This window comes from Protopterus annectens, chromosome 9.part0 (assembly GCF_019279795.1).
Source record: "Protopterus annectens isolate FY-2018-M chromosome 9.part0, PAN1.0, whole genome shotgun sequence".
NCBI lineage: Eukaryota > Metazoa > Chordata > Ceratodontiformes > Protopteridae > Protopterus > Protopterus annectens.
The window spans coordinates 1,353,438,328-1,353,464,976 of NC_056743.1; the positions used below are offsets into that span (position 1 = coordinate 1,353,438,328).

At 43.3% G+C, this 26,649-nt stretch overlaps 1 protein-coding gene across 1 annotated transcript in view; it reads left to right on the plus strand.

The window, feature by feature from the left end:
• The window catches only part of ADAM9 (ADAM metallopeptidase domain 9), a gene marked incomplete in the record, with an annotated part of 1,887,510 nt that overhangs the window by 1,743,242 nt on the left and 117,619 nt on the right, over positions 1–26,649 (plus strand). The window contains 1 exon segment of the mRNA XM_044084336.1: positions 21,107–21,174. Coding sequence (XP_043940271.1) covers positions 21,107–21,174 — 68 coding nt within the window.

A 26,649-nucleotide genomic window follows, 5' to 3' on the forward strand; every position in this document is an offset into this window, starting at 1 on the left:
TGGGGGTGTGGATAAGTTGGTCCAGGGCATTGGAGTTTATGAATTCCAGAAAGCGTTGAGCTAAGGAGTTGGTACACGAGTAGTTTTCCTAGTTAATGATGGGGTAGTTGAAGTTGCCCATTACTAGGGTGTTTGGTTGAACCCTAATATTTTCCAGTACATCAAGAAAAGAGGAGTGGGAATCCTGGGGCATGGTGGTGGATCCCCAGTTGAGTTTTCCTGTTGTCTCACATTGCATACCAGTATTTTGGTTGTAGGTAGTTGTAGCACTTGTAGCTAATTTTTACAGCAGTGGGTCTTCGTTAGGGTTTCTTCTTCTGCGATCTGGTTTTAGTGTAAAATTTGTTTTTAATCTGCAGTTCCTGTGCTCCAGAGAACATCTGCCTTCCATCAGTATGCTTTAATATGTCACGTTTTGAGCTGTGAGGACATGTCTAGCCCTTGTATTCTGCCATTTTGCATAAAATATATCTCATGCCTGATGTTTCTCTTAGGAAAGTTGCCAAATTTGATGCCAAAAGTTCTGAAAGCTTTAAAGTGTCCTCCTAATACTTGCAGTATTACTAGTCAGGGCTTCTATTCACACTTTTTTAAAGATGGCTGAAAGCACATTTTGAAAGACTGATAATAGGTGTAACTGCTTCAGATCATACAACAGGAGGATAAAGTGTGATTTGTGTGTGTATTAAAAAAAACATTTATATATATATATATATATATATATATATGTATATAAGTAGCTCACAGGATACAAGCTTTTCTTTTTAGGGGAGACTTGGCAGCACTGTCTGATTAAGTGACTTGCTGAGTCGCGCAGTAGGCAAATGGAGGTAGAAAGAATGCAGTTCTGTACCTTTGACAACAGGATGCAGCTCAATGATGACTCAGGAGACTTAATCTGCTGTGCTGACTGCCAGAAATACTTGAGGCCTACTTGACTTCTCAAAGGATAACAGCAGTGGATGGTAACCAGTGAATGGATCAGCAGGAGTACCCTTGCCACAACCCCAGCCAGTATTCAGAGCTCATGGCAAAGTTAAGGTATCAGAGGGCCAAGCACTAGTCAAAGATTCCTGCTTTTCAGCTTGGTCAAAAAGTGGCCTCTGGCCACCCTTATGTACTGTATTCTAGTAAATTCGCTAATGAGGGAACAAACATGCAGCGGGAAACTAGAGAGGTACTGTCTTGGTTTCTTCTTATAGGAGCGATGCCCGTAGTACTGTTTGTTCCCTTTCCATACTTGAATGTCTCAGGCAACCTGGCAACATAACTACTCACTCAAAGCAAGATCCTCTCCCCCAAAGCCAAAATGGGTTTGGGTGAAACTTCTGCAGTTCTCATCTTCAGATGGTCCATGGTCCTCTCTTGATGTCAGACATGAAAGTACTCTCTAATGTTTTATTGGAGTTGCTCTCATAATAGGGGAGCAAACTCCGTTTTTTATTTTCTCCAAAACTTTTAGGAGTCTAATACCGTGATGGGAATGGTCCCCATTCCTATGTCAAAGTACGATTAAAGTTCATGAAATTAGCATTGTTTCAGTCTTTGATGTCAGCCAAAAGTGCTCTTCACTGCACCCACAATGTGCCCAGTAATGACTCCTCTTGCAGTTCATATGGAGTTGTATGTATTGGTAGCATAGCTAAATACAGTTGTAGATTATTCTTTTTTTATAACACCTGTTGGCCTTACTAGTATTAGAATTGTCTTTCTGCCTGCAAATCTTGATATTTTATGACTTTGTGTGTCTCTGTACGGAAGATACTGTAGTCACTGGGTGTAGTGATTTCAATGATCAATGCTACTTTTGTCTTCTTTTCATAGACCGCTATGTATGGTTTTCTCGCATTTGTCTTTTGGACTGTTGGTAATGGGTGATCCCATGTGATGTAGACTTTATCATTTTCTGTGATACTTTGTGGCTCATGTTTCCAGTGTTTAAGTCACTTCAGTACCATAATGTTTGCACAATCCCCAGTGCAACAGTCTTGCCACAGTGTTATGCCTTTCAGTATACAAACCTTCTGCCATTAGTATGTCACAACCAGCAACAAGTTGTGCAACTGTTTCCAATTCTGTTTTACAAAACCTACATTTGTATGTTTCTCCCACATGTTCAATGGACTTTGTAAACCACTGTGTACTTTGCCCACTATTCTGGGCTGCCGATATTAACCTTTCATGTTTTGGTTTGAATTCTCCCAGTGAAGACAAATTCCTAGTGAAGGCAATTTGATGGCCGTGCAGGGTACTAAACTGGCCTTTTATGACCAGGCGTCATATCTGACATGCCGTTTGGGCACTCATGGTCCATTTCCTGAGATTGCATAGCTGCTGTTTGCCCCCCCCCCTCCACACCCTTTCTACACAATGCAACTGGTGCTTATGGGGTGAAAGGGTGTCTTTCTCCTCCTCAAAATCTTGGAATGATGCTTCTGCTGGGGCAAAAGGCTTTATTTCAGCTGCAGGTGGAAGCGATGATGTTTGTCATCACCCCACCACCACCACCATGCCAGACTCATAAGATCCTTTGTGAAGTAGCCTGGTACTTATTTGCTTTTTCCATAAATGTGATTGTCAGTGTCTCTGAAAGATGAATAAGAGACTTTAGGCAATTCACCACTCAGTAACCTGTGTTGAAAGATGAAGTATGGCAGCCAGAAAGCATACAAATTGTGTTTTTCCTGTCAAGAGGATAGATTTTCAGTTTGATAACCAAGTAAGTAGACTGGTCACCAGGCCCTTTTCACCTGACCTTTTTAAACCCTCAGTTCAGTGAAGTGACCACTTTACCATGCATCTTAAGGCAGATTCTTCTGTGATCTCTGTCCAGCAAAAGTCACACAGTCTAGTCTGCGTGGCTACATTGCTGCCAGACATATGGAGAGATTTAGACAAGAGTAGACATGTATAGGTCCTCTTCTGTTCCACATTGGGCCTTAAGACTTTTAATTATTAGTGTCACACATCCTAGTTAGTCTTTCCTTGTGAATAGGGCTGTGAAGGAAGTGGTAGGACTTTCTGATTTTAGGGACATGGAGTCTGCGGTCAAGACTGTTGCAACACCTTCATTACTGAACTTAACTGTGACCTGCTACTCTTGTGTTCCTGATTTTTTAGTCTGGGCAGTAACTTCATGTGCTTATCTGTGCCACATATTATGACACTGGCCCTGTTTTATCTGGGTGAGCTTGGAAGGCAATTATGGATACTTTCTTTTAGAGAGAAATCTTTGGCAGGTTCACAGAATCTGACTGAAAACTTGCATTCAGAATACTACATATGCTCGGATTGCTGTGTCTACTTGAATTCAAATGCTACATAAAGGATTTTGTCTCTCTGAAAAGCAAGCTACAAATAGATAAGGTCATCAACTTATTCACTCAGAAGCTGGGAAAGCAATACATTGTCACTCGAAAGACCACCATTTTGCCACCCCACTGTTGAAAAAAGTTTTAGGCCTCATTATGGCACTGAAACTGTTCTGACATAATCTAACCCTGTAGGCTTCATCTTTCGTGACCTGTCAAAGGCCTTCCCCCACAGCACTTCTTGCATAACTGTTCAGCTACCTGGCTTACTGAATTTAGGCAGTAAAATGGGGCAACAGCATCTCACAACCTCAAACAATTAAATCCCATGTACCACAGTGGTCAGTTCTTATAGCCTAGTAGAAACAATGTAGTATATCAGTGATACCACCCTGCTCATATCTCAGACTAAAATTTATTAACTTTCTTTAAGCTGTGTTTGGTAACATCACAAACGTGACTTGACTACCTCCAGGCTCAATCAAAATGCAAAGAAAACCAAGTAAGAAAAATGCAACAAATCTTTCCAGTAACTTAGAAATACTGTGCAAAGTTGGAAAAAAAGACTTTAAAATATATCCCCTTTTAAACTAGTAGTGGGTCACCCATGACCCTAACCTACAGTTCTAACATTCACATCACCAAGGCCATTAAATAACCTGTAAACTAGATGATGTTAAGTTGTCAATCTCGCCTTCATTCTTGCTGGATGGGTTCGGAGCCGATCCTCGGCTCCGACTCGGCCTATACCAAAGCTCGAGAGCTATGTACCGGCTCGAGGCCCCCCCCCTATATCCCACAATGCTAGGTGTCCAATGCCCAGATCTCGTTTGCCACTTCAGCTGGGAGGTTGCATTTTTACTTGCTCCAGGCCATATAAAACTTTTTTACTAAGTTTATTTAGATATAAATAGCTAATTTCTTGTTAGATATTTTTCCTTTAGTGTCCCCTTTCTGATCTCTTTAGAAATCCCATTTAGAAACTCTCTTTGCTAGTAGTTTTCAGAGTTTCTCCCCCACCCTTTAGGGTAGAGTTAGTTTTTTCTTATATATATTTATATTTCTACTAGTCTTGTTAACTGTATTTCTTATAGCAGTGTTATTACTCTTATCACTACTATATATTATAGAATTAGTTCTAGTGCGTGTGTGTGTGTTTGTAGTGTATTAGGCATTAGTTTCTTTTTTCCTTGGTACCCTGTTATAGTGTTATTATGTCTAAGGATACTAAGGTCTCAGGTTTCAAGAAGTGTGACTCGTGCTGTCAGAAGATGTCTCTGACAGACGGTCACACTTCTTGTGTGTATTGTTTGGGCCCCCTACACCTGCAGGACTCTTGTTCGGTCTGTCATGCCTTCAGTCCGAGAGTCTGGCAGGAGCGTAGGAACAAACTTATTTTGAGGGGCTTACTTAAGCCTGAAGGGTCGCTGACTAAGCCTTCGTCGGGTAAACCCTCCAAGCCCGCCATACCGTCGGCTCCCTGTTCGGAGCCGTCGCCAAGCGGAGCTGCTGCCTCCTCGTCTGTTCCAGCTGGAACCGACACTTTGAGATCTCAGTCGGCTCCTGTTGAAGTGTCGGAGCCTTCTCTGAGATGAAAATGCTCGAGATCTCCCTCTTTGGAGTCTGTTCGTTCGGCTCCGAGATCTCCGTTACTACAATCAGAGCGGAGCCATAGGTCACATTCCTCTCGGTCTTCCAGGCTTTCTGATCACGACCTCGAGAGGGTGGTCAGTAGACTCCTAAAGTCGCAGGCACTTGCCCAAATGTTATCTAGCCCTTCTCAAAAGACTGTGGCTATCCCTACAGCAGTTCTTCAGCAGTTCCTCCTCCGACTCTTCCATTATGTTCGGAACCGGAGCTCGTTGGGGCTCTGATCGTCGGTACGTCAGAGGCGATACCACACATTTTGGCTCCTTCGTCGGCTCCGATCTCTTCATTGGTTCTGTCCGTGGAGGGATCCAGGCGCCAAGACTCCCTCGTCGGCTCTGAGGGGGCGAGTGGCATCAGACCCTTGTCCGACCACATTCTCCCTCAAGGTGCCTCGGCACAGGTGAGCTTGGCCCCGACATCGGCCTCGGAGCCATCACTGTCGGTGCCAGGAGGGGTTCTAATCTCTTCGGAGCGGGGACCTTCCTCTATGCCCGATTGGGGCGCCTTCGAGGCCATGAGGAGCGTACTGACTCCAGGGTTGGACCCACGATCGGCTCCTTTGGCTCCTCCCCCCATGGTGCCTACATCGGTCTCTGTTCACCCTCCTGACCCTAAGCGTGGAGAACAGATGCTCCAGGTTGCCCCATTGGGTGTGTCTTCCTCTTCCGAGGCCTCCCCTGATTATTCAGAGGAGCCCCCTTGGAAGAGAAAATGTAAGAGGAAACATGTTGACTCCCCCGAGTCAGTCACCTCAGACACTGATTTGGAGGATTCAGAAGGGTCCCCAAGGTCCCCCTCTGAGGATGTCTCCTTTTCAGACATCCTTGAGATCCTTAGGCAGAGGGAGAACTGGACTGCCCTTAACCCCTCCGAGGAGGAGTCTGTGTACCTAGACGCGTTTGGTTCTCGCCCCTCCACCTCCTGGGTGTCTCCGCCTTTTGACCCACTCATGGAGGTGGTGGCTCGGAAGGCGTGGATGGCCCCGGACATAGTGGAACCAACTCCCCGTAGACCCACAAAGTTTATTACAGCCCCGTCCGACAAACATTTTCTTACAAAGGGTGTCCCGGTTGATGCCATGGTGGTTGCAGCAGCCACTAAGAAGGAGTTGGCTGATCCTTCTGTCCCTGTCCATCCACCTAATAAACAATCTAGGACAATGGACAGGTACGGGAAGCGGATGTTTTCTTCAGTGTCCTTTTCCATGCGGTCGCTGAACTATCTGTGCCATTTCACCCGCCTTCAAAGGGATATCCTTAATGAATTGGGTGATACCCTTCAGGATCGTTCTGCTATGGGGTCTCAGGAAAAGATCAACTCCCAGCTGGCAGCCCTTAACTCCATAATTAACTCCTCCATGCAGCTCATTTCTTATGCAGTCGATGGGGCGAGTAGGGCCGCAGGCACAGGCGTAGCCTTGAGACGACATGCCTGGATGCAGTTGTGCAACTTTGCTGACCCCTTCAAGGCGTCCTTCACCAAAACACCCCCTTCGATGGTTCGGCTTTGTTTGGACCACAGGTGAAGAATACACTTACCAGGTGCGAGCAGGAAGGCAAGACTCTCTCTGCCGTGGGAGTCCGTTTTTCTACCCCATCTAGACCATACCCGAAAGGTCAGAAGGGTGGAAAAATGTAGTTTCGCAAACCCCAGGGAGTCATGCCTGAAGCACGTCGCGAGTTTCCCTCCAGGCGCAGAGGAGGGAACAATAATAGACACCGCCCGAGGGGCAGAGGGGGTCCGCAGAATCAGGGTAGCAGGGAATCTTTCTCTGACAAACTGTTCCAGCACCCCTGAGGGGCTGCCCGACTGTCTACCTTCGGAGGCAGTCGGGGGAAGATTGTCACTGTACCCAGAAGCCTGGCAACTCCTCACACAAGACAAATGGGTATGGTCTATCATATCCAAGGGTTACAAAATTCCCTTTGTCCACACCCCTGTACAAAGAAACAGATCCCTTCCAGATGCCCCACCCACGCTAAGGGATCAAGCAGTACTGGAAATTTCAAAACTGCTAAAAAAGAGTGCCATCCAGCCAGTCCCAGCAGACCAGCAAGGATCCGGAGTTTACTCCAAGTTCTTTTTGGTACCGAAAAAGACAGGGGACTGGAGACCCATTCTGGATCTCAGCAGACTGAACAGGTCTATACAAAGAATAAAGTTCTGGATGGTCACGCTTCAGTCCATTCTACCCTTTTTGGGTCATGACAATTGGATGTGCTCTATAGACCTTCAGGATGCGTACTACCATATCAAAATGAACAGGCGCTCCAGAAGGTTTCTCTGTTTCCGGCTGGGAGCCAGTCACTATCAATTCAGAGCCCTGCCCTTTGGTCTCACCACAGCCCCCAGGGTGTTCACCAAATGCATGGCAGTGGTGACGGCTCACCTGAGACGATGGGGATTCCAGGTGTTTCCATATCTCGACGACTGGCACCTTACTGCTTCCACCAGGCATCAACTTCTGCGAGCCAGGGACTTATACCATTCAGACTTGCTCCGTGCTAGGTATATCAATAAATTTCGAAAAGTCTGCATTGTCACCTTGTCAATCTATAACATTTATAGGCGCAGAAATAAACACAAAAGATCTGTCTGCAAAACTTCCTCCAGACAGAGTATCAGACATTCGCCGACATGTGCAAGTACTAAAGTGCAAGATGATTCAGGCCAGATTTGGACTAAAAACATTGGGTCTTATGGCGGCAGCGATCATTCTAGTCCCCCTGGCTCGTTTCCACATGCAGATCCTTCAGTGGATGCTTTTTACCCAATGGTCCTTTCAACAGCTCCCAATGTCCCACAGAATAATGATCACTCAAACATGCAAAGACCACCTGGCTTGGTTCATGGTCTCCCCTACAGTTCTCCAGGGCAGACCGTTTGTTCTTCATTCTCCTGTTGCCACAGTGACCATGGATGCCTCCCTGATCGGGGGGGGGGGCATTTTCAGGGCAGGACTGTCCAGGGAACTTGGCAACCCCTAGAATACCACCTGCATATAAACGTCTTGGAGATGAGAGCGGTACTTTTAGCGTTGCAAGCTCTTCAAGACTCTCTACCTATCGGGACTATTGCAATTCAAACAGACAATATGTCTGTAGTGTGGTACATCAACAAGCAGGGCGGAACCAGATCCTACCCCTTATGTCGAGAAGCACTCAGACTCTGGCAGTGGGTGATCTCTTCCCAACAGTTTCTGATAGCAACGCACATCCCCGGGAAGTCCAACGTCATAGCAGACAGGCTGAGCAGAGCCATTCTCATGAGTCACAAGTGGTCTCTCAATCAGTCCGTAGCGGACAAGATTTTCCTCAGATGGGGTCAACCTTGCTGTGACCTTTTCGCAACCCCTCTCAACAGCAAGTGTGAAGACTTCTTCACTCTATTCTCCCTCCCCGGCCATTCCCCCAGAGACGCTCTAGTCCACGATTGGCCCCGGGGTCTTCTATATGCATTCCCTCCATTTCCCTTAATTCCCAAACTGATTCAGAAAGCGACCGCTTTGGGTTCCAGGATGATCCTCATTGCCCCTTACTGGCCTCGACAAATTTGGTTACCATTCCTGCATCATCATCTGTTGGAGCAACTCTGGAGTCTGGACCCAGTGCCGGACCTGTTGGTCCATCAGTCGGGCGGGCTGCACCAATCCCTTCAGTCTCTCAACCTCACAGCTTGGTTGCTCCACTTCCAACCTTAGCCAGGCTTCCGCAGATTTCTCAGCCAGTACGTGAAATCATCCTTTCTTCACATAAATCTACTACCGGAAAAACCTGTGCTAGTAAGTGGAAACGTTTCTCCTGCTGGGCAGAGACCAGGAATATAGATCCCTTTACAGCCCCTGTCCACACTGCTCTGGATTTTTTGGCAGAGCTCTTTCGAGGAGGCTCCTCTTCTGCCACCATTAGAGTTCAATTGGCTTCCATCGCTAATTTTCATGCTGGACTGTCAGAGACCAGCATCATGTCCCATAAACTTTGTAAAGCCTTTCTCAAAGGAACTGTATTACTCAGGCCTCCAGCTAGAGATCCCCCATCTCCGTGGGATCTGAACCTTATATTATCCTCTTTGATTCTACCTCCCTTTGAACCTGTGGCCTCCTATTCTTTAAAGTTACTCTCCTGGAAGACTCTCTTCTTAGTAGCTATCACCTCAGCTAGAAGAGTGTCGGAACTTCAAGCCCTCTGCATTCGTCCTCCCTATCTTGTTTTTCACAAGGATAGAGTCTCACTTAGAACTAACCCTTCCTTTTTACCCAAGGTTCCTTCTGAGACAAACCTGAATCAAGCTATTGAGCTTCCTGTCTTTTTTCCTAACTATTCAAACAGAACTGAACAAAAGCTGCACTTTTTGGATGTTCACAGGCAATTACGTTTTTATTTGGATAGGACAAAGCAAATTAGGAAGTCAGACCAACTCTTCCTGTCTTATGCTGAGGGCAAGCAGGGCTTGCCAGTTTCTAAAGTATCTTTATCCAGATGGCTGGCTTCAGTCATATCCTTCATTTACCAATTAAGACACAAAGAACTCCCCGTAAAACCAAAAGCTCATTCCACCAGAGCATTAGCCACGTCGGTAGCTTTTCAAGCAAAGCTCCCAATGGAATCTATTTGTGCTGCAGCCACGTCAGCCACTCCTCATACCTTTATTTCTCATTACAAGTTGGATATGGCCTCCAGGAATCGGGCTGAGTTTGGTTCCACTGTGCTCAAGAGTCTGTTCCAATGAGCCACCCCGGACTAAGGTGCTAGGGACGCTGAACCATCCAGCAAGAATGAAGGCGAGATTGACAACTTAACATTAAGAAGTTATGTACCTACCATAACGTTCCATGTTAGTTGTCTTCTTCTTGCCTTTTTTCTTGCATCCCACCCGCCATCCCCCTAGCCTGGACAGACTGAGAAGAATCCTTCTGAGGCCGTATTCCTCTACTGGGCTATTCCTAGGTTATGTCGCCCTCTGTTACCATTGTAGGTAATCCTTATAGTTGGGACAGGTGTCTCCATGGTGTTAGCTCTACCAAACGAGATCTGGGTAATGGATGCCTAGCATTGTGGGATATAGGGAGGGCCTCGAGCCGGTAAATAGCTCTCGAGCTTTGGTATAGGCCGAGTCGGAGCCGAGGATCAGCTCCGAACCCATCCAGCAAGAAAGAAGGCAAGAAGAAGACAACTAACATGGAACGTTATGGTAGGTACATAACTTCTTATTCTTTATGGTGCTAATACATTTCTTTACCACCACCCAGGAATTACCAGCAGGCTTATCTTGCTATGAGCTGCATTGTGCTTGACTGTAATTGCTTCCTAAACTGCTAAGTATATTTTTTCGACTTGATTTAACTGTTTTCAGTGATTGACTGAATTATTACTTATCTCTTTCTGCATTTATATATATTTGCTTGATCTCTGTGTGAAGTTTTTTCCCACCCTCCCGCTCTATTGTTGTGTTCTTAAACTTGGTGGCTTTTGCAATGCCCACCCCTACTATAAATTTGTTCTGGGACACTTCTCTCAGTCCCATCTCATTAGCTCATTCTGACTAATACAGAGAGATCATTTAGGAATGCCAACACCCTTACTTTCTTAACCCTGAATTATCTTCTGTCCCTCCTCTCTCCCATTCCACTTTACTAAAAAAATACTTTATTCAGCTGCTTTTACTGTATTTGTTTTTCCTTCTCCTGCTGTATTACTTCATCTTGGTTTTTCTTCAGCTTGCTCTCTAAAGTATTTAATTGCTTCTTTTCTGCTGCAATTATTACTGCTTGTGTATAGCCTGTTTAAAGTGTATCATTCTAAGCCTCTTAGTTTTGGTTTAAGCACTTGGGCTCTAGGTCTACCCCTTAGCTCTCCCTGGCTTCTTTTCCTCAGATTCTGACAAATTTGGATGGACAATTTCCTACAGTTTCTCCTGCCAGTCTGGTTGATATGGGCATCCTGAGACAGTGTAGTAACTGCCTCATGTATCCAGACAGCCATCTACTACTACCATCCAGGAACACAATTTGTGAGAGATGCAATTACATCAGGAAACTAGAGTCTATGGTGTCTCCCTCACAAGCCAGTATACCTGACACTGAGAAGGTTGTCAACACAATCTCTACACCTCAAACACCACCCACACTTACACAACACACACCCACATATACGGATGTTTTCAAAAAAACATACCCAAACAAAGGAGACCTCTGAGGCAAAACACATGTGAACTCCACAACCCACCACAACACATACCACACATAGTCCACACACCTGTGTCTTGCAGCCACTAAGGCTTAACCATAAACCCAACATATTAGTAATAGGAGGCTCCATTGTGAGACACACAGATGTGCCTCTCACCAGGCTGGATAAGGAGAAGGTCATGGTTAGTTGTTTGTCTGGTGCCAGAATCCACCATATCACACACGCATACAAGTCTCTCAACAATGGGTACTGCTGTGACTCTGTCATGTTGGCGTGAATGGCTTGAGACATACCTCCATGGACTATATGAAGAGAGAGATGATTGAAATCGCTGAATGTGTCCCAGGCCAGTATCTCCCTAAACTTAAGCAGTATTCTGCCGTCACCCAGAATGATGCCTCAATGTTGTGTCTTTTCGGCTTTTCCCGGTTAGGGGTCACCACAGCGGAACTCCAGTCTGCCAATGATTGGCAGTAGATTTTTACATGCCGAGTTGCCGGCCCTGAAGGTACGCCCATTCACACATGTCTCCACACAGAAGACGCTCAAGACGCTCTAGCTTAGAATCGAACAGGACAGCATCTTACTGTGAGGCAACAACGCTACCGCAGCACCACCACCGTTGTTAGAATGATGCCTCTGTGTTGTTGTTGTTGTGTCTTTAGGCTTATCCCAGTTAGGGGTCGCCACAGCGGACCTCCGGTCCGCTAATGCAAACTGAAAATCAAGTAATGATAAAAACACAGAACAACACTGGCATGACCAAGCTTTCAGGTTTCATTTGAAGTTTTAATGGTAAAACATAAGCGCTTTCGTAGGAAAATCTGTTTCATCAGATGCTATTAATACAACTGAAATGTGCTTCTTTTTATACAACCTCTAGCAAGCACTAGTAGTCACATGATAGGTAAAAACAATTATCATAGGGTGTGACTTGAGCTTACTACCCTTCTGAATGAAAGAAATGCTTGCAAGCATGCACTGCTACCAATAGAAGGCACTTATGAAAAGTATATAAAAAATTCACATTTATTTATATATATATATATATATATATATAACACATATAGTACACAGTCTTTTAAATGCAACTTTAGATATAACATTCATATATTTCTAAAAGTGTACGTATAAAAATATACGTAAAAGATTGCATATATAAGTAAGCACACTTTATTAGTGGTACATTTAAAAAGAAAAAAAGAAAAAAAAACTAAACAAGGGTCTGGATTTAAGCTTGGGTTTAAGTGGTGCATGTTCATTTAAACCATTTATGGCCATAGGCAGAATGTTTGACAACATCAGGGGGGAGACATACGTAACATGACTGAGCAGTTAGAGGCCAGATGGATTATTAGACTTAGGGGAGATTCAGGGCATGGTTTAAATGAATATGTGCCACTTAAATCCAGACCATTGTTTAGATAGTTTTTTTCTCTTTTTAAATGTACCATTAATAAAGTGTGCTTACTTATATATGAAATCTTTTACGTATATTTTATACATACACTTTTACAAGTATATGAATGTTGTATCTAAAGTTGCATTTAAAAGACTGTGCATTACATATGTATATGTTATATACTTTTCATAAGTGCCTTCTATTGATAGCAGTGCATGCTTGCAAGCATTTCTTTCATTCAGTAGGGTAGTAAGCTCAAGTCACACCCTATGATGTTAATTGTTTTTACCTAATTTGTATCATGTGACTACTAGTGCTTGCTAGAGGTTGGATAAAAAGAAGCACATTTCAGTTGTATTTATTAGCATCTGATGAAGCAGATTTTCCTGCGAAAGTGCTTATGTTTTAACATTAAGACTTAATTGAAACTGGAAATCTTGGTCGTACCAGAGTTCTTCTGTGTTTTTATCATTACTTGCTTTTGGATTTATTCAGAACTCAGGAACTTGTGTGGGCTGGTGACTTGTTTTTGTGGACAAACAGAAAATCATTGACTTCAACAATTGGCTTAGTTTCTGGTGTCATTCCAGAGAGGATCCAGTACCTGACAGCCTGGGAAGATATGATTGACAGACCACGATACTTTGCCAGAGATGGCCTGCATCTGTCTCACTTGGGCTTCAGGCTTCTGGCAAAGGCTCTTGCCTCCCTAATGGTGCCTTCTTTAGGAAAAGTGATGAGGTCAAAACTACCAACATAAAAATTTCAATAAAACGCAAATTAAAGATCATGCTGCTAAACGCTAGGAGTCTAAACATGAAACTGCACTCATTGCAAATATTCTTAACCTTGGAAGATGTTGACATGTGTGCAGTTACAGAAACCTGGTACAAAGCTGTGGAGAGCACCCCAGCCTTACCTGGTTACTCATCCTATTATACATTCAGACCCCAAACTGTGGGTAGCAAAGCCAAAGGAGGTGGACTGTCAATTTCTGTTAAAGACATACACACCTCCAGGCTGGTCAGTCAGTATGATGCACATGAGACACTCCAGGTGCAGTTAACCATTGACCAGACCCCTATTCAAATCATAGCTAGCTAGAGGGCCCCAAGTTTGACTCAGTATGCCCATTCTGCCTATCTGGACCTCTTAGAATCTATCAAGACTCATCCCTTTACCGTGATCCTGAGCAACTTTAACTACCCAAACATAGATTGGAAGAACTACTCATGCCAGAACACAAATGCTCAGAGATTCCTCGAATTTGTCAATGCAAATGCCTTGGAACAGCTAATCGATACTCCCACAAAAGGTGATAATATTTTGGACTTAGTATTAACTAACGTGAGTAACCACTGCAGCATCCCTACAGTCTCATGCTGCCTGGTAAGATCTGACCATAAAGAAGTCACTTTCAAATTTACCATCTTCCTCGACTCGACCCCCTCTATCTAGGGTCAAACAGAAAAACTTTTCTAAAGCCGATTACAACCTCCTGAGGGATAGCATAAACAGCTTCACATCCCCCCCTGTAGAAACTGGCACCAATGTCCAAATTTACATGAAAGTACTATACGAGCATTTATATAGATGCATGGAATCAGGAATACCCGACAGGGCAAAATCATACTCCGCAAGGAAGAGTAAATCTGCCTGTGGACATCTGCAATAAACAAACCCTATAACAAAGGGAAAAAAATGCTGTCCAGGACCAAGAAGGAGCAGGTGCCCAATTGGAAGCAATCTGTCCTTAGCCTGAAAAAGCAAGTAAGAGCACTAGTGAAACCCTTCAAAGTAAACTTTGAGTCCAAATTGACCACATCTACTAGAGACAGTCAAAAGGCCTTCTTCACATACATCTGCAGTCTCAGAGATAGCACCCAGATCTGCTCTGAACTGGTGGTTAAGGACACCACATACACAAATGCCATAGATACAGCCAACTTGCTGGCTGACAGATTCAGTGAAAACTTCACCCCACTGTCCACCTCCATCAGTAAATCAGAGCATCCCCAGTACCTGCCCCCCTCCTCTTATCTCTAGGGAACAGGTCATCACTGCCCACTCAAAGGCAAAAATACAGCCTCCGTGGGACCCAGTAACATCCCAGGCTGTATCCTACATGAACTCAGGCAGGAACTTGCAGCACCATTAGGCGCCCTATTCAATCAAAGCTTGAGTACCAGCTTCATCCCAACTGAGTGGAAGACAGCTGCTGTCATCCCTTTACACAAAGGTGGAGTGTCCACCGATCCTGGAAATTATAGACCCATCTGCCTAACTAGCCTGATCTGCAGGGTTGTGGAACGGATTATCATGGATCTCATTAACAAGGACATTGGCAACCTCCAAACACTCAATCCCACACACTTTGGCTTCATCAAGTGGAGGTCATGTCCGTTAAATTTGGTCAGCTTCTCTGAGGCAGTCAATAAAGCCATGGATGAGGGGAAGATGGTGCACAACTGCCTACCCTGACCTGTATAAAGCCTTCAACACTATTCACCACTCAAGCATAATAGATGAACTCTCTCAACTAGGCATCAATCCGTATGTTTCCAGATGGGTGGCAAACTGGCTTACTGATAGAACCCACCTAGTCAAAATAGGGGAAGGCACCTCAAGTAGGAGACCCATGATGAGCAGCATTCCCCAGGGATCAGTGTTGGGGCTTCTGTTATTTGGGATATACTTTTCTGAGGTGCAGGCCAAAACCAATGGGCTATGGCTGACCAAGTTTTCAGATGACTGCAAGCTGGGTGCTGTCATCAATTCCCCTAGTGATGTGGACATCCTCCAAGAGGGTCTCATCAAAACAAATGACTGGTGCCAGAAACATGGTCTGAAGCTGAATACCAAAAAATGCATCATCATCCCCCTTTGGGTAGAGTGATGTCCCCCACAAATTATCACATTAATAACAACATCCTAAGCATGCAATCAGTCATGAGGGATTTGGGCATCCAGGTTGATAGCAACCTGACTTTTGACCACCATGTTGCTTCCGTTGTACTGAAAGCTTTCTACATGGCACATCTTATAAGTAAGGATATGTCATCCAGGGAAAAGGAGGTCATAACATCCCTGTATTCTTCCCTTATAAGGCCAGTTATTGAGTACAGCACCCCCTTCGGCATGTACCTTGCAAAGCATATGCAGCAGCTGGAGAGACCACAAGAGGTTCCTCGCCAGGAGAATCCAGGGCCTCAAACATCTGTCCTACACTGATAGGCTAAAAGCCCTTTCCCTCTACTCAGTTTCATGCAGACTCCTCAGAGGTGACCTCAGTCTGGCATACAAAGCAATCTCAGATCCTGCCTTGATGGGACTGCTGCATATCTTGCAAGTCAAGCTCTACTCAATTAACCTGCATACATGACCTCAGCCTGGTCTGTGATATCAATAGGACTTGTAGACGGGACAGATTTGTGTCCCAGAGACTCCCCCATATGTGGAATAGACTCCCTCTCCACGTCAGGCACAGTACCTCATTATCCATTTTTAAACACAACCTGGATAACTGGATGGGAGCCAGAAAATGCACCCCAGGGATTCCACCTGTGTCCCTGCTGGACTGGGTCATCGGGTGCTGATTTGGCTAAACATGGACTAAACTGTTGGCTAGGCTTATTAGAGCCAAATGGCCAATAGCCTTGTATTTTCCTGTGATCCTGACAGTGCAGTAGTATTTTTCTTTTGATGCCCTTCGTTTATCAATAATGTCTCTGAAATGGCTGCCTGTTGAAATGTTGGCACACGGAATGCTGAGTGCCCACAAGATGGAAAAAAATGAAAATACAGAAGAGTGAATCTGCAAGACTGCTTTTTTCCTTTAAAATTCTTTTGCCCCCCTTCCCCGAAACATAAATATACCAACTCCAAGATCACCATACTTCACAGAAAATGGAATATTCTGAGAAGTGACATCTCAGACTTAGGATTTCTAAGTCTGTTCCTTCAGACATTTAGTCTCTGTATTTCGGAACTCACTCTAGCAGCTCCCACCATTTCAAACTATTACCCTCTGAAGCACATAAGCTTCAATAGGTGTATCACAATCTCTGATTTGCATATGGCCTCTGTCAAGTAATACACCATGATGCTCCACTCAAAGAAAAAGCAGGCTTGTATTTTTGGGGGATGTATGTCTGTGAAACCTGTTTGGCCTAATTTAACTAAAGGATTTATGGAATGCAAAGTCACTACAGTAGGTTGTGAATGAGCAACACAGTTTTTCATCTGGGGTTAAATTTTATGTAGCCAAGTACTGGATCAGAAGAGAGGACATTTATGTAAGTAATTGGAATAACGTCTTAAAAGCTTTTTCTTTCTCCCTGGACGTTGACATTTATGCAGTTCACAAAAAATGTTCAAGATTCTTGACAGATGTGAACAAAGCATGTTCCTTTGACTGATGTGTCTCTCTCTATGTGGTTGTTTCTTCAATCTGTTTACTTTTTCTAGGCCTAAATGCCTCCTTGTACTGTTCCTGCAAGCTGCCAGTTAATACTGCCTTATACCCACCTTGTCAGAGACAAAATGTGTACTTACCTTTATTAGATTTGTTATGAACATCAGCGTCCATTGATGTCAATTCAGTTGTCATTTGCTTTGTTGTGGTTTTGTGTTACACTAAAGTAGTTTACTTATGGTCAAAGTACTAAAGAGCATTGATGATATTAATGTTTTATTTGAGTGGGTGTTTTCGTTGATTTTTAATATTACTTGTTTGGTGCTGCGGTAGCGTTGTCACCTCACAATAAGACGCTGTCCGGTTCGATTCTCAGCTAGAGCGTCTCCTGCGTGGAGATATGTGTGAATGGGCGTACCTTCGTTGAAGGTTGTGCATCAGGGCTGGTAACTCGGCATGTAAAAATCAACTACCAATCATTAGCGGACCAGAGTTCTGCTGTTGCAACCCCTAACCGGGAAAAGCCGAAAGACACAAACAAACTTGTTTTCTGATAAAATTTTTGAATAAAATATGATTTTTTTTTAAATATTGATTATATGGTGCCAGCAAGTATGGATTTTTCTGCATCTCTAAAGTTGTCTGGGTATGAAATTTAACAGACTGCAGAAGTCATCTGTTCATGTGGGTAAATTCCAAGTGCTTGGTTGTAAAATTGTTGTAAAACTGGAAGCAGAGATGTTACCTTTGGAGACTTGTTTTTCTGTATGAAGGAGCAATAGGCTACAGTCATTTTATTTCTGTATGCTTAGGTCAGGGGTTCCCAAAGTGTGCCCCCAGGTGCCATGGGGAGCCGCGGCTTCCTCACAGGGGTGCTGTGAACTAATAATTTAGCGAGGATAGAAAAATTATGTTGAAGGACAGTAAGATTATGTTAACATTTTATTTGCACCGTGCTGGTTTAGTTTACACTATGTCGGTCAGTATGGATTCATTTCTATGACTTGATTCTCATAGGTTTATTACTCTTTCTTTTCATTTATTGGTTACATTGCTGCTAAAAGATATTTTCATTGGCTTCTGCTGTGTGTGGAAGTTTCACTATTAACTGTATTTGGATTTCACCCTTTGTGCTAACAATTTATTAAATACGACACTGACATCCTGCTCAAGTTGGTTTTTTAACTGAAGGAATTCATATGGGAGTGGCCTATTGTACTAAAGAGAAGAGACTGCTTCAGGACTAAAACAAAGATATTACTAGCAAAAACGCTCTGTTCTAGTTACTGAAAAGCATTGCTGTTAGCTTGTTCATTGCCAGTAGTTTAAAAGAAAAAGAAAATGTTTACATTTAACTTGCACGGTAATTGTTAATGTTACAGCATTACCGACAGTATGTATTCATTTCTGTCGCTTACTTCTCATAGGCTTCTTACTCTTGTTCTTTTTATTTATTGGTTATATTGCAGCTAAAATGTACTTTTATTGGCTACCATTTTATGTAGAAATTTCTCAACTATTGCATTGCTTCGGGACTACAATGACCATATTGCCAGCAAAAACACATTGTACTAGTGGCTAGCCGCAAAATAAACCATGAACTAATAAGCTTAGTTACTAAGCTTATTAGTTTGCGGTTTATTTTGCGGCCGTGCTAAAGGTATCCTGTAGTGTACGATTCTGAGTATGTCATCCTCAAATGAAGTTGGCATGTCATCTTGAAAAAATAGGTTCACATGGCTAAAAAAGCAAAAAGTAAAGCAAACTTTGAAACAGTACAAGACATATTTTTTTAAAAAGGGCTTACAAAATGCTTGGCACACAAAAAGGATTCACTAAAAAGTTTTGTTTGTTTGTTTATATATGGCCATTGACAATAGTGATGCACTAAGACTAAGTTAATGTTCAGTATTCTGTATATCTCCTGCTGTAGCACACACATGCAGAAAGCCACAAAGTTCTATGACTTGTTCAGCCATTTGTATTGTGTCTGTGATAACCTTTGCTGTGCATTTGCTATGCAGTGCTCATCACATCTTTAAATCCATTTCATAAAATTGTGCAATGATCTTTTCCAAATTTGAGACTTGTTTTATCCTAAGCAATGCATGCATTTCTAATGGCAATGTATACTGTAAAAGTATCCACAGAGAAACCCCTCAGCTGCGGTTTGTGTGATTTCAATACTGGGCAGTTAAATCAGCTGAAGTTCAGTCAAGTGAGTTTCCTGACACGAAAACTACTTTCTCAGGGTTAAAGGATGTTATACAAGTACTGCTGCTACATTTATGAAAAATGTGAATGACTTGACTGAAAGAAGCTTTTCAGAAAACTATCATGCCTCATTTTTACTAACCTACACACATCTAGAAAATTACTTTTCTTGTAGCTTGCTGTTACTGGAGTGTTGCAACAGGAAAAGTCAAACGTTCTGAAGTAAAGAAAAATAAAAATAAACAGAATACTTGTTAAAGCTTTTGAGGAAATCCAGTCTTCTCACTTGAGATGAATCAGAATAATGTTCAAGACAGCAGACCACATTGGTTGTATATGGAAGAGTGGTCTGCCTGTCCTGAGCAGCCTAGTATTCCCCCTATATTTTTATATAACTGTTAAACTCTACAGCCAAAGTTATAGATGGTTTCTGGAGCTTACTCACCTGCAGGGGCTATGCTGCGGTGGTGGTGCTACGGTAGCGTTGTCGCCTCACAGTAAGATGTTATCCTGTTCGATTCTCAGCTAAAGCGTCTTCTGTGTGGAGACATGCATGAATGGGCATACCTTCGTTGAAGGTTGTGCGTCGGGCCTGGCAAGTCGGTACATAAAAATCTACTGCCAATCATTAGCAGACTGGAGTTCCGCTGTGGCGACCCCTAACCGGGAAAAGCCGAAAGATACATACATACATACATACATACATACATACTCACCTGCAGGGGCTCTACATGTATGGTACATGTCATTGTCTGTTGCTACCTATAAGCTTCTTCATCCCTCCCCCATCAATTGTTTACCATCCGAGGTTTTTAAACCTCTGAAAAAGGTGCCAGTTTCAGAAACACTTTCCCATTCCTGCCGTCCTGCTGCAAGTGCAACGTAAATGTAAGTTTTCAGCGAAAACGCTTATTTCTGCTTTTATGTTTTGTAAATTGTAAACGCATATGGAATGTGCATATTTGTGCTGAAATAATGGTTGTGTTAACTATTCTTGCTTAATAAGTGGTACCTCTGCTCTCTTGATGCATTATCTGTACTCGCTTTGTAACTGTTTAATTGCTTCTGCTAACTACATTATTTTACTGTGAAATGCATGTCTGTCTAATGCTTCCAGGCATAGGGTGCAATTAGAGCTCTGGTTCCCAAAGAAAGGTGTTGTTATTTAGGCACTTAACTGTATTTCATATTGCTAGGGAATACTAGACTAGCAACTAACGAATAAATGGGTCCAGAGCTATGGAAACACTTTCCCACTGCCGGTTCTGTACTGTGCCACACAGATACTGATAAATTTATATTAACCTTGCTGGAAATTTCACTGGATGCTTGTTTGTCTGTAGGACCTTTTTACTTTTGTTGGACTGAGTCTCTGGTTGGCTCAGTGTGGGGGTGGGGGTATTACACTGATGGCCCGACTTTTACACACTCACTGTAGGAGGAAAAATATGAAAGAGGTAGAGTAGACAATTGAGCAGGTATTTCAGGAAGAAAAAATTAACCACAAACAAAACTACAGGCTGTATAAGGGCAATTAAAGGGTAGGATAGTGCTAGGTTTTCAAGAATCTTTGCAGAAGTAAACACAGTCTATATTTCTATTTACTTCTCAGCCATAATATTGGTATGTTTAGAATTTGACAGGGGGGGGGGCCTTGGGAATACCTGGATTCAACAAGGGAGCCGAGAATCGAAAAAGTTTGGGAACCACTGGCTTAGGTGCTTATGTGTAGTCATGTGGGTGTGTATGTATAGTTGTGTGTGTATATATGTGAATACACACACACATACAAGAGTGTACATGCATATATATACACACACACACATTTATAGCTAGGTACTACCTTTCGAACTGTAGTTGGACGAGAGTAATATGTTTTAGTGTACATGCTTACTGAATCTTATGTAGTGTCTCTATCTTTTCTTAGGTTTCACACACTTCGCAGTCAGCATCAACATATGCACCAAGACCACCTCCTCAGCCACTGATTTCCAGGTTTGTTCTCTAAGTACTGCTGCAGTTTGTGAATATTCACTTCCTTTTTAGCCCTCATCAGGCAGGGTATTCCATATAATCAGCATGTACTGAAACCATGCATTTATGACATTGTGCAAAGCATGCATTAGAGGTGCCATTTACCACACAAACTGCTCATTCTTGTATGTTGAGTGTTGGATGCTGTTTCAGGGCCACATGTTATAGCTCTTTATGTGCATATTGATGTTTTCCTTCTTGAGGGCTTTTAAAGTTATCTGTTGTGCTTTACTGATGCATAGTTATGCTGGCAGGTGTGGCCAGCTTCCTAGAATCTCTAGCTCAGGTTATGGATTGTTTATACCATAACTTGTCACAGATAATTTTAAAACTCAGCTTAACTGTATGCCATGGAGATGGGTAGAAGGTGGGTCGGAAGTTGATTACTGTTTACTCAGTAATTCCAGTTTCATGAAAACGTTTTTCACATCTGAAGGTTTAGGTTTGTTATTCATTAGCTGTTCAGAACTCTCTTCTTTTATTTTGTTGTTGCCAGTTATCTGTAAGAGAAAAGTATAGAAGAACCTGATAGCAGATAATGACTGTTTGCCCTACTGTGGTCATTGCTTTTCTTATGAAATAAACTGTGTATCCTAATTTTAATGTATTTATTTGTTAATAATGTAAGTGTGCTGTTTTTGGACCCTTTTCTGCCATGACTTAGGCTTCAAAATCCAGAATATTTGGGCAGTCTAGACAACCAGCATGTTTTCTCAAGGTGGGATCATACCTCTCAACTGTCCAGATTTTTGCCTCATATTTTTGGTCTGTTCCTCATAAAATGTGTGGTTTTCTGGCAAATCATTGATGAGTAAACAAAAGTAAAGTAACAATTGAACTATGGGTGGGAATAAACTTGAAACCCCCAAAAAACCTATACAGGCATGGTGAGAGGATTGAACCCCCAGACCCATAAGTTCTGAGACAGTGACCTTGACCCAGCCACGTTCCATCAGCCTTAATCTTCCTGCTTCTGGCAGCCTTGCCTTGGGTCTGTCACTTGGATTATTAAAGTTCCTCACTGTGTTTCATACCATTTTGTTAATCTGGGAAAGGTTGTTAATTGCCTCCAGTATCTGTCTGAAACAAATATTTCGACATGTTGCCATTGCTGCTGCTGTATTCATCCTTTGTTTTTATCTGATGTTGTCAATTTTCATTCTATCCTCAACATGTGGTTCTGGTTCCGATCCTTTGACCCGACTCAGCTGCTGTCATAGCTCATGGTAAACAAAAAAAAATCTTGCGAAATTATCCCTTACCTGTAATGCACCTACCCAGTTACCTCAGACCTCGTTTGCTGCTTTTTTTGTGTCAGACATGGTGCTACTTGCTGTCGAACAAATAATTATTTTTTCAATTCTCACTCTAACTTTAACTTTTAATCCCTTTACATATACTCTTCTTTTCATTTAATCTTGTCAAGCCTTACCCGTTCTACGCTTGTAGTACTTAGTTCTTGATTTTTGCTTTCCCCTTTCCCTTTTCATACACTTTGGTGTACAATTAATATCGTTGTTGATATTTTTCTTCTACACACCATTTAGACTTTTTATCATCATTGATGCAACATTTTTGAATTGCTACTTTTTCTATTCTATTTTAAAAAAAAGATTTTGCTGTACTTTCCTCTTTTTGTCTCTCTAAGTGTGCATGTCTGTGAGTGGAATATGTTGGAAAAAGAAAAAGCTTCTGCTAGGTTTAAGCGTTGTCAGAAATGTGGCCGTAAAATACCCTTTTCTGACACATTCTTTGTGTGTTTATTGTTTAGGCCCTCTCCATCTTCAGTAGGACTGCTCGATTTGTCATTTGTTCAGTCATAGAGCTCTTGTCGAGCAGAAAAATAAACTTATTTTGAAAGGCCTGCTTCCATATTCCTTCAGTAAGGTGTTATCTGGAGCCACTTCAACTAAGGATAAGTCTAACAAATCTGTTTTTTCTAGCCGATCTTCATCTTCCAAAGCTTCCGAGAAGACTAAGAAAAGAAGTATGTCGTGACAACATCTCCATTGGCTCCAAGTCCAAAAAAGACAAAAAATCTTCGGTTGCTTCATCTCCTTCAGAACCAATAAGGAAAAAGTTGCATCCTCCAGTTCAGACTGTTTCCTCAGAATCTGGTTATCAAGTCCTTACTATCGGATCCAACTAGTTCTTCGATGCCTAAGGCTACGGATCATAGACATACCTTGGCGCCAACACCCTCGGATCAGACAGCACAGTTACAGGACTCCACAAAAATTACTCTTCCAAGAACTACTTATGCTCCTTCATTTGATCCTTTTCCAGACAGACCTCCATCACCCTGTTTAGAGAGGCATACGTCGCCTTCTGTGATGTGTGCCCATTCCTCTAGAAGTCTGACCAAAGATGACGTGGAGAGACTGGTGAGAAAGATCCTTTGGGTGCAAAGAATCACAGGATCCACCTCAGTTCTACCCCAATGGGTCAAGAATTCCCCTCTTCTGCTCCACCTTTACTTCCTCCTCTAACTTCACTTGAAGGTTTAGAGTCTACAGTTCTGAGCTTCATGGTGCCATCTGTGTCAGAGCTGAAGATATCTTTATTTTCGGGGCCAGTCATTGCTCTGAGCTCTTCAGCTCAATTAGAGCCAGATACCTCCCAGGGCCGTATCTGTCTTGCCAGTCTGAAGGGGCTGGAGTCAATTCCGATGTTGTCTGAGCCTTCTCTGCACCTTGGAGCTTCAGCACGGATCAGCTCAGCTCCAGCTTCTGCTTAGAGAGGAATCTTCTCGGAGCGGGAGGTGATCTCTGTTCCCAGATGTTCTCTGTTCCCAGATGTTCTCTTTCAGATCTGAGATCCCGCCCTTCTCTAAGTGGACCAGCTTTCGAGGCTATGGAGAGAACTATGACTGCAGCAGTCAGACAGTTGGTCCCTTCCTACTCGGCACATACTCTCAACCAGTCCCTCCACATGGAGAGCGAGTGCCTAAACCACAGGAATCCCAAATGTGAATGCCTTCTTCTTCTGATACTTCCCAGATCATCACATTGAGGGGAGTCCCTAAGAAGAAGAAGAAGTGTAAAAGGAAACGCATGGATTCCCCCGAAGCAATCTGTTGTGGAAGACATGGACTTCGATGAGGGTGAAGGATCCCCAGGATCACTTCCTGATGATGTCTCCTTTACAGACATCCTGAAAATCTTAAAACAGAGGGGTGATTGGAAGTCCAGCAATCCTTCATCTGAGGAGTCAGTGTACCCGCAGGCTTTTGGTACTCGCTCATCTACCACCTGGGTGACCCCCCCCCCACTAATGAGCTCATTGAGTTGATCTCTCAGCAAGTGTGGAAGTTCTCCCGAAACCAGTGAACCCATTTCCCGGAAACCTGACAAAATCATTACTACCCCAGAGGACAAACAGTTTTGGTCGAAAGGTTTGCCTGTTGATGCTATGATCATTGTGGCAGCAACCAAAGGGGAACTAGCTGAGGAGAGTTCCTGCTTCCATCCACCCAAGAATGAGTCTCGGGCGATAGGTTTGGGAAACAGGTTTATGCTACATCGAACTTTACATTAAGGTCCTTAAATTTCTTGGCACATTTCACCAGGCTGCAAAGAGATCTGAATAAGGAGGTCTCAGATACTCTTTCAAGGTCCATATCTGAAGTGGTGCAGGAATCTGTGGTCTCTGTTGGCTACCCTTTAGTCTGTATCCAACTCATCCATGAGGCTCATTTCTCATGCAGCTGAAGGGAACAACAAGAGCAGCAGGTTCAAGCGTTGTCATCAGGAGAGACACCTAGATGTGCTTATGTGACTTTGCAGAGGCCTTCAAGTCTTGATTCGTCAGTGCTCCCTTTGACAGCACATCCTTCTTTGGCCCTAAGGTTAAAGAAACTTTGTCCAGGTGTGCAAAAGATAGAAAGACCCCGTCTACCATGGGCATACATTTTTCCAGTCAGTGATCCTCTTCAAGAAATCAGCGGAGTACTGGAAAATGTGGTTCAGAAAGTCCCAAGGGTCCTTTCAAGACACATGGAGGTGGTTCCCCCAGGGTCAGAAGGGGGGAACTTTAATGGTAGATGCTGCCCTCGCAGCAGAGGAGGCCCACAAAATCAAGGGTACACAGATTCTTTCTTTGGTAAACCCCTTCAGTGCTCCTGAAAGTAGGCCCAGTTGTCTTCCTATGGAGACAGTCGGGGGTTGTCCATCCCTGCACCAGAAAGCCTGGCTAAAAATAACATCAGATACCTGAATGCAGGGGATCATTTCCAGAGGTTATATTATTCCAGTTTCCCTTTCAAAAGAAAATCCCAGTGTCCCATCTGATCAGAAACAACAAGGCAGTGTTAGAAATTCAAGAACTGTTAGGAAAAAGAGTAATCTAACCATCTAGTCATCTAGCCAGACCAGAGAAAATCTAGAACTACTCAAGATTCTCTTTGGTGCCAGAAAAGACAGGGTACTGGGGACCAACTTTGGATCTCAGCATTTTAAACAAATCAGTTTGACAAAGTTCCAGATGGTCATGGTTCAGCCCATTCTTTCATTTTTGGAACAGGACGAGTGGATGTGCTCAATAGACCTTCAGGGTGTGTCCTACCATATAAAGATGAACAGATGGTCCAGAAAGTTTCTCTGTTTCTGGCTGGGAGCCAGTCATTACCAGTTCAGAGCTCTTCCCTTTGGTCTCACCACAGCCCCTAGGGTGTTTACCAAGTACATGGCAGTAGTAGCAACTCACTTGAGACTGCTGTGACTCCAGGTGTTTCCGTACGTGGACAACTGGCTCATTACCACGTTGACCAGTCATCAACTCCTAGAGGCAAGAGAGCTGGTTCTTAAGACATGTTCCTGTCTGGGAATAAGCATAAACTATGAAAAATTTCAACTAGATCCAACACAGACCTTAGAGTTTATAGGAGCAATCTTGAACACAAAGACAACAGTAGCCTCTCTTCCTGAGACTACAGAAAATCAGATCACAAGTCATGAGGATAATCAAAACCAAGAAATGATCTGCATGACTCGTTGTATAAGCCCTGGGATCCATGGCAGCAGCCATAACTCTAGTACCCTTAGCCAAATTTCATATTTAAATTTTACAATGGCTGCTTGCAACAAAATGGTCAACACTACATCAGCAATGTCAACTTCGATTACATTCACCAACAGCTGCAAGAGAGATCTTAAATGGTGGATTCGGTCGGATCAAATCCTAAAAGGCTGCCCTTTCCTCCCCTCTCAACCAAAGGCCACAATGACCAAGGATGATTCCTGATTAGGATGGGGGTTGGCCATTACCTGGGGAATATGGTCCAAGGCACTTGGTTCCCCATAGACGCCAACTTGCATATGAATGTCCTAGAGATGAGAGCAGTGCTTTTAACGTTGCAGGCTTTCCAGAATGCTCTCCCTTCAGGCACAATTGCAATTCAGATGCAAGACATATCAGTGGTCTGGTACATCAGCAAGC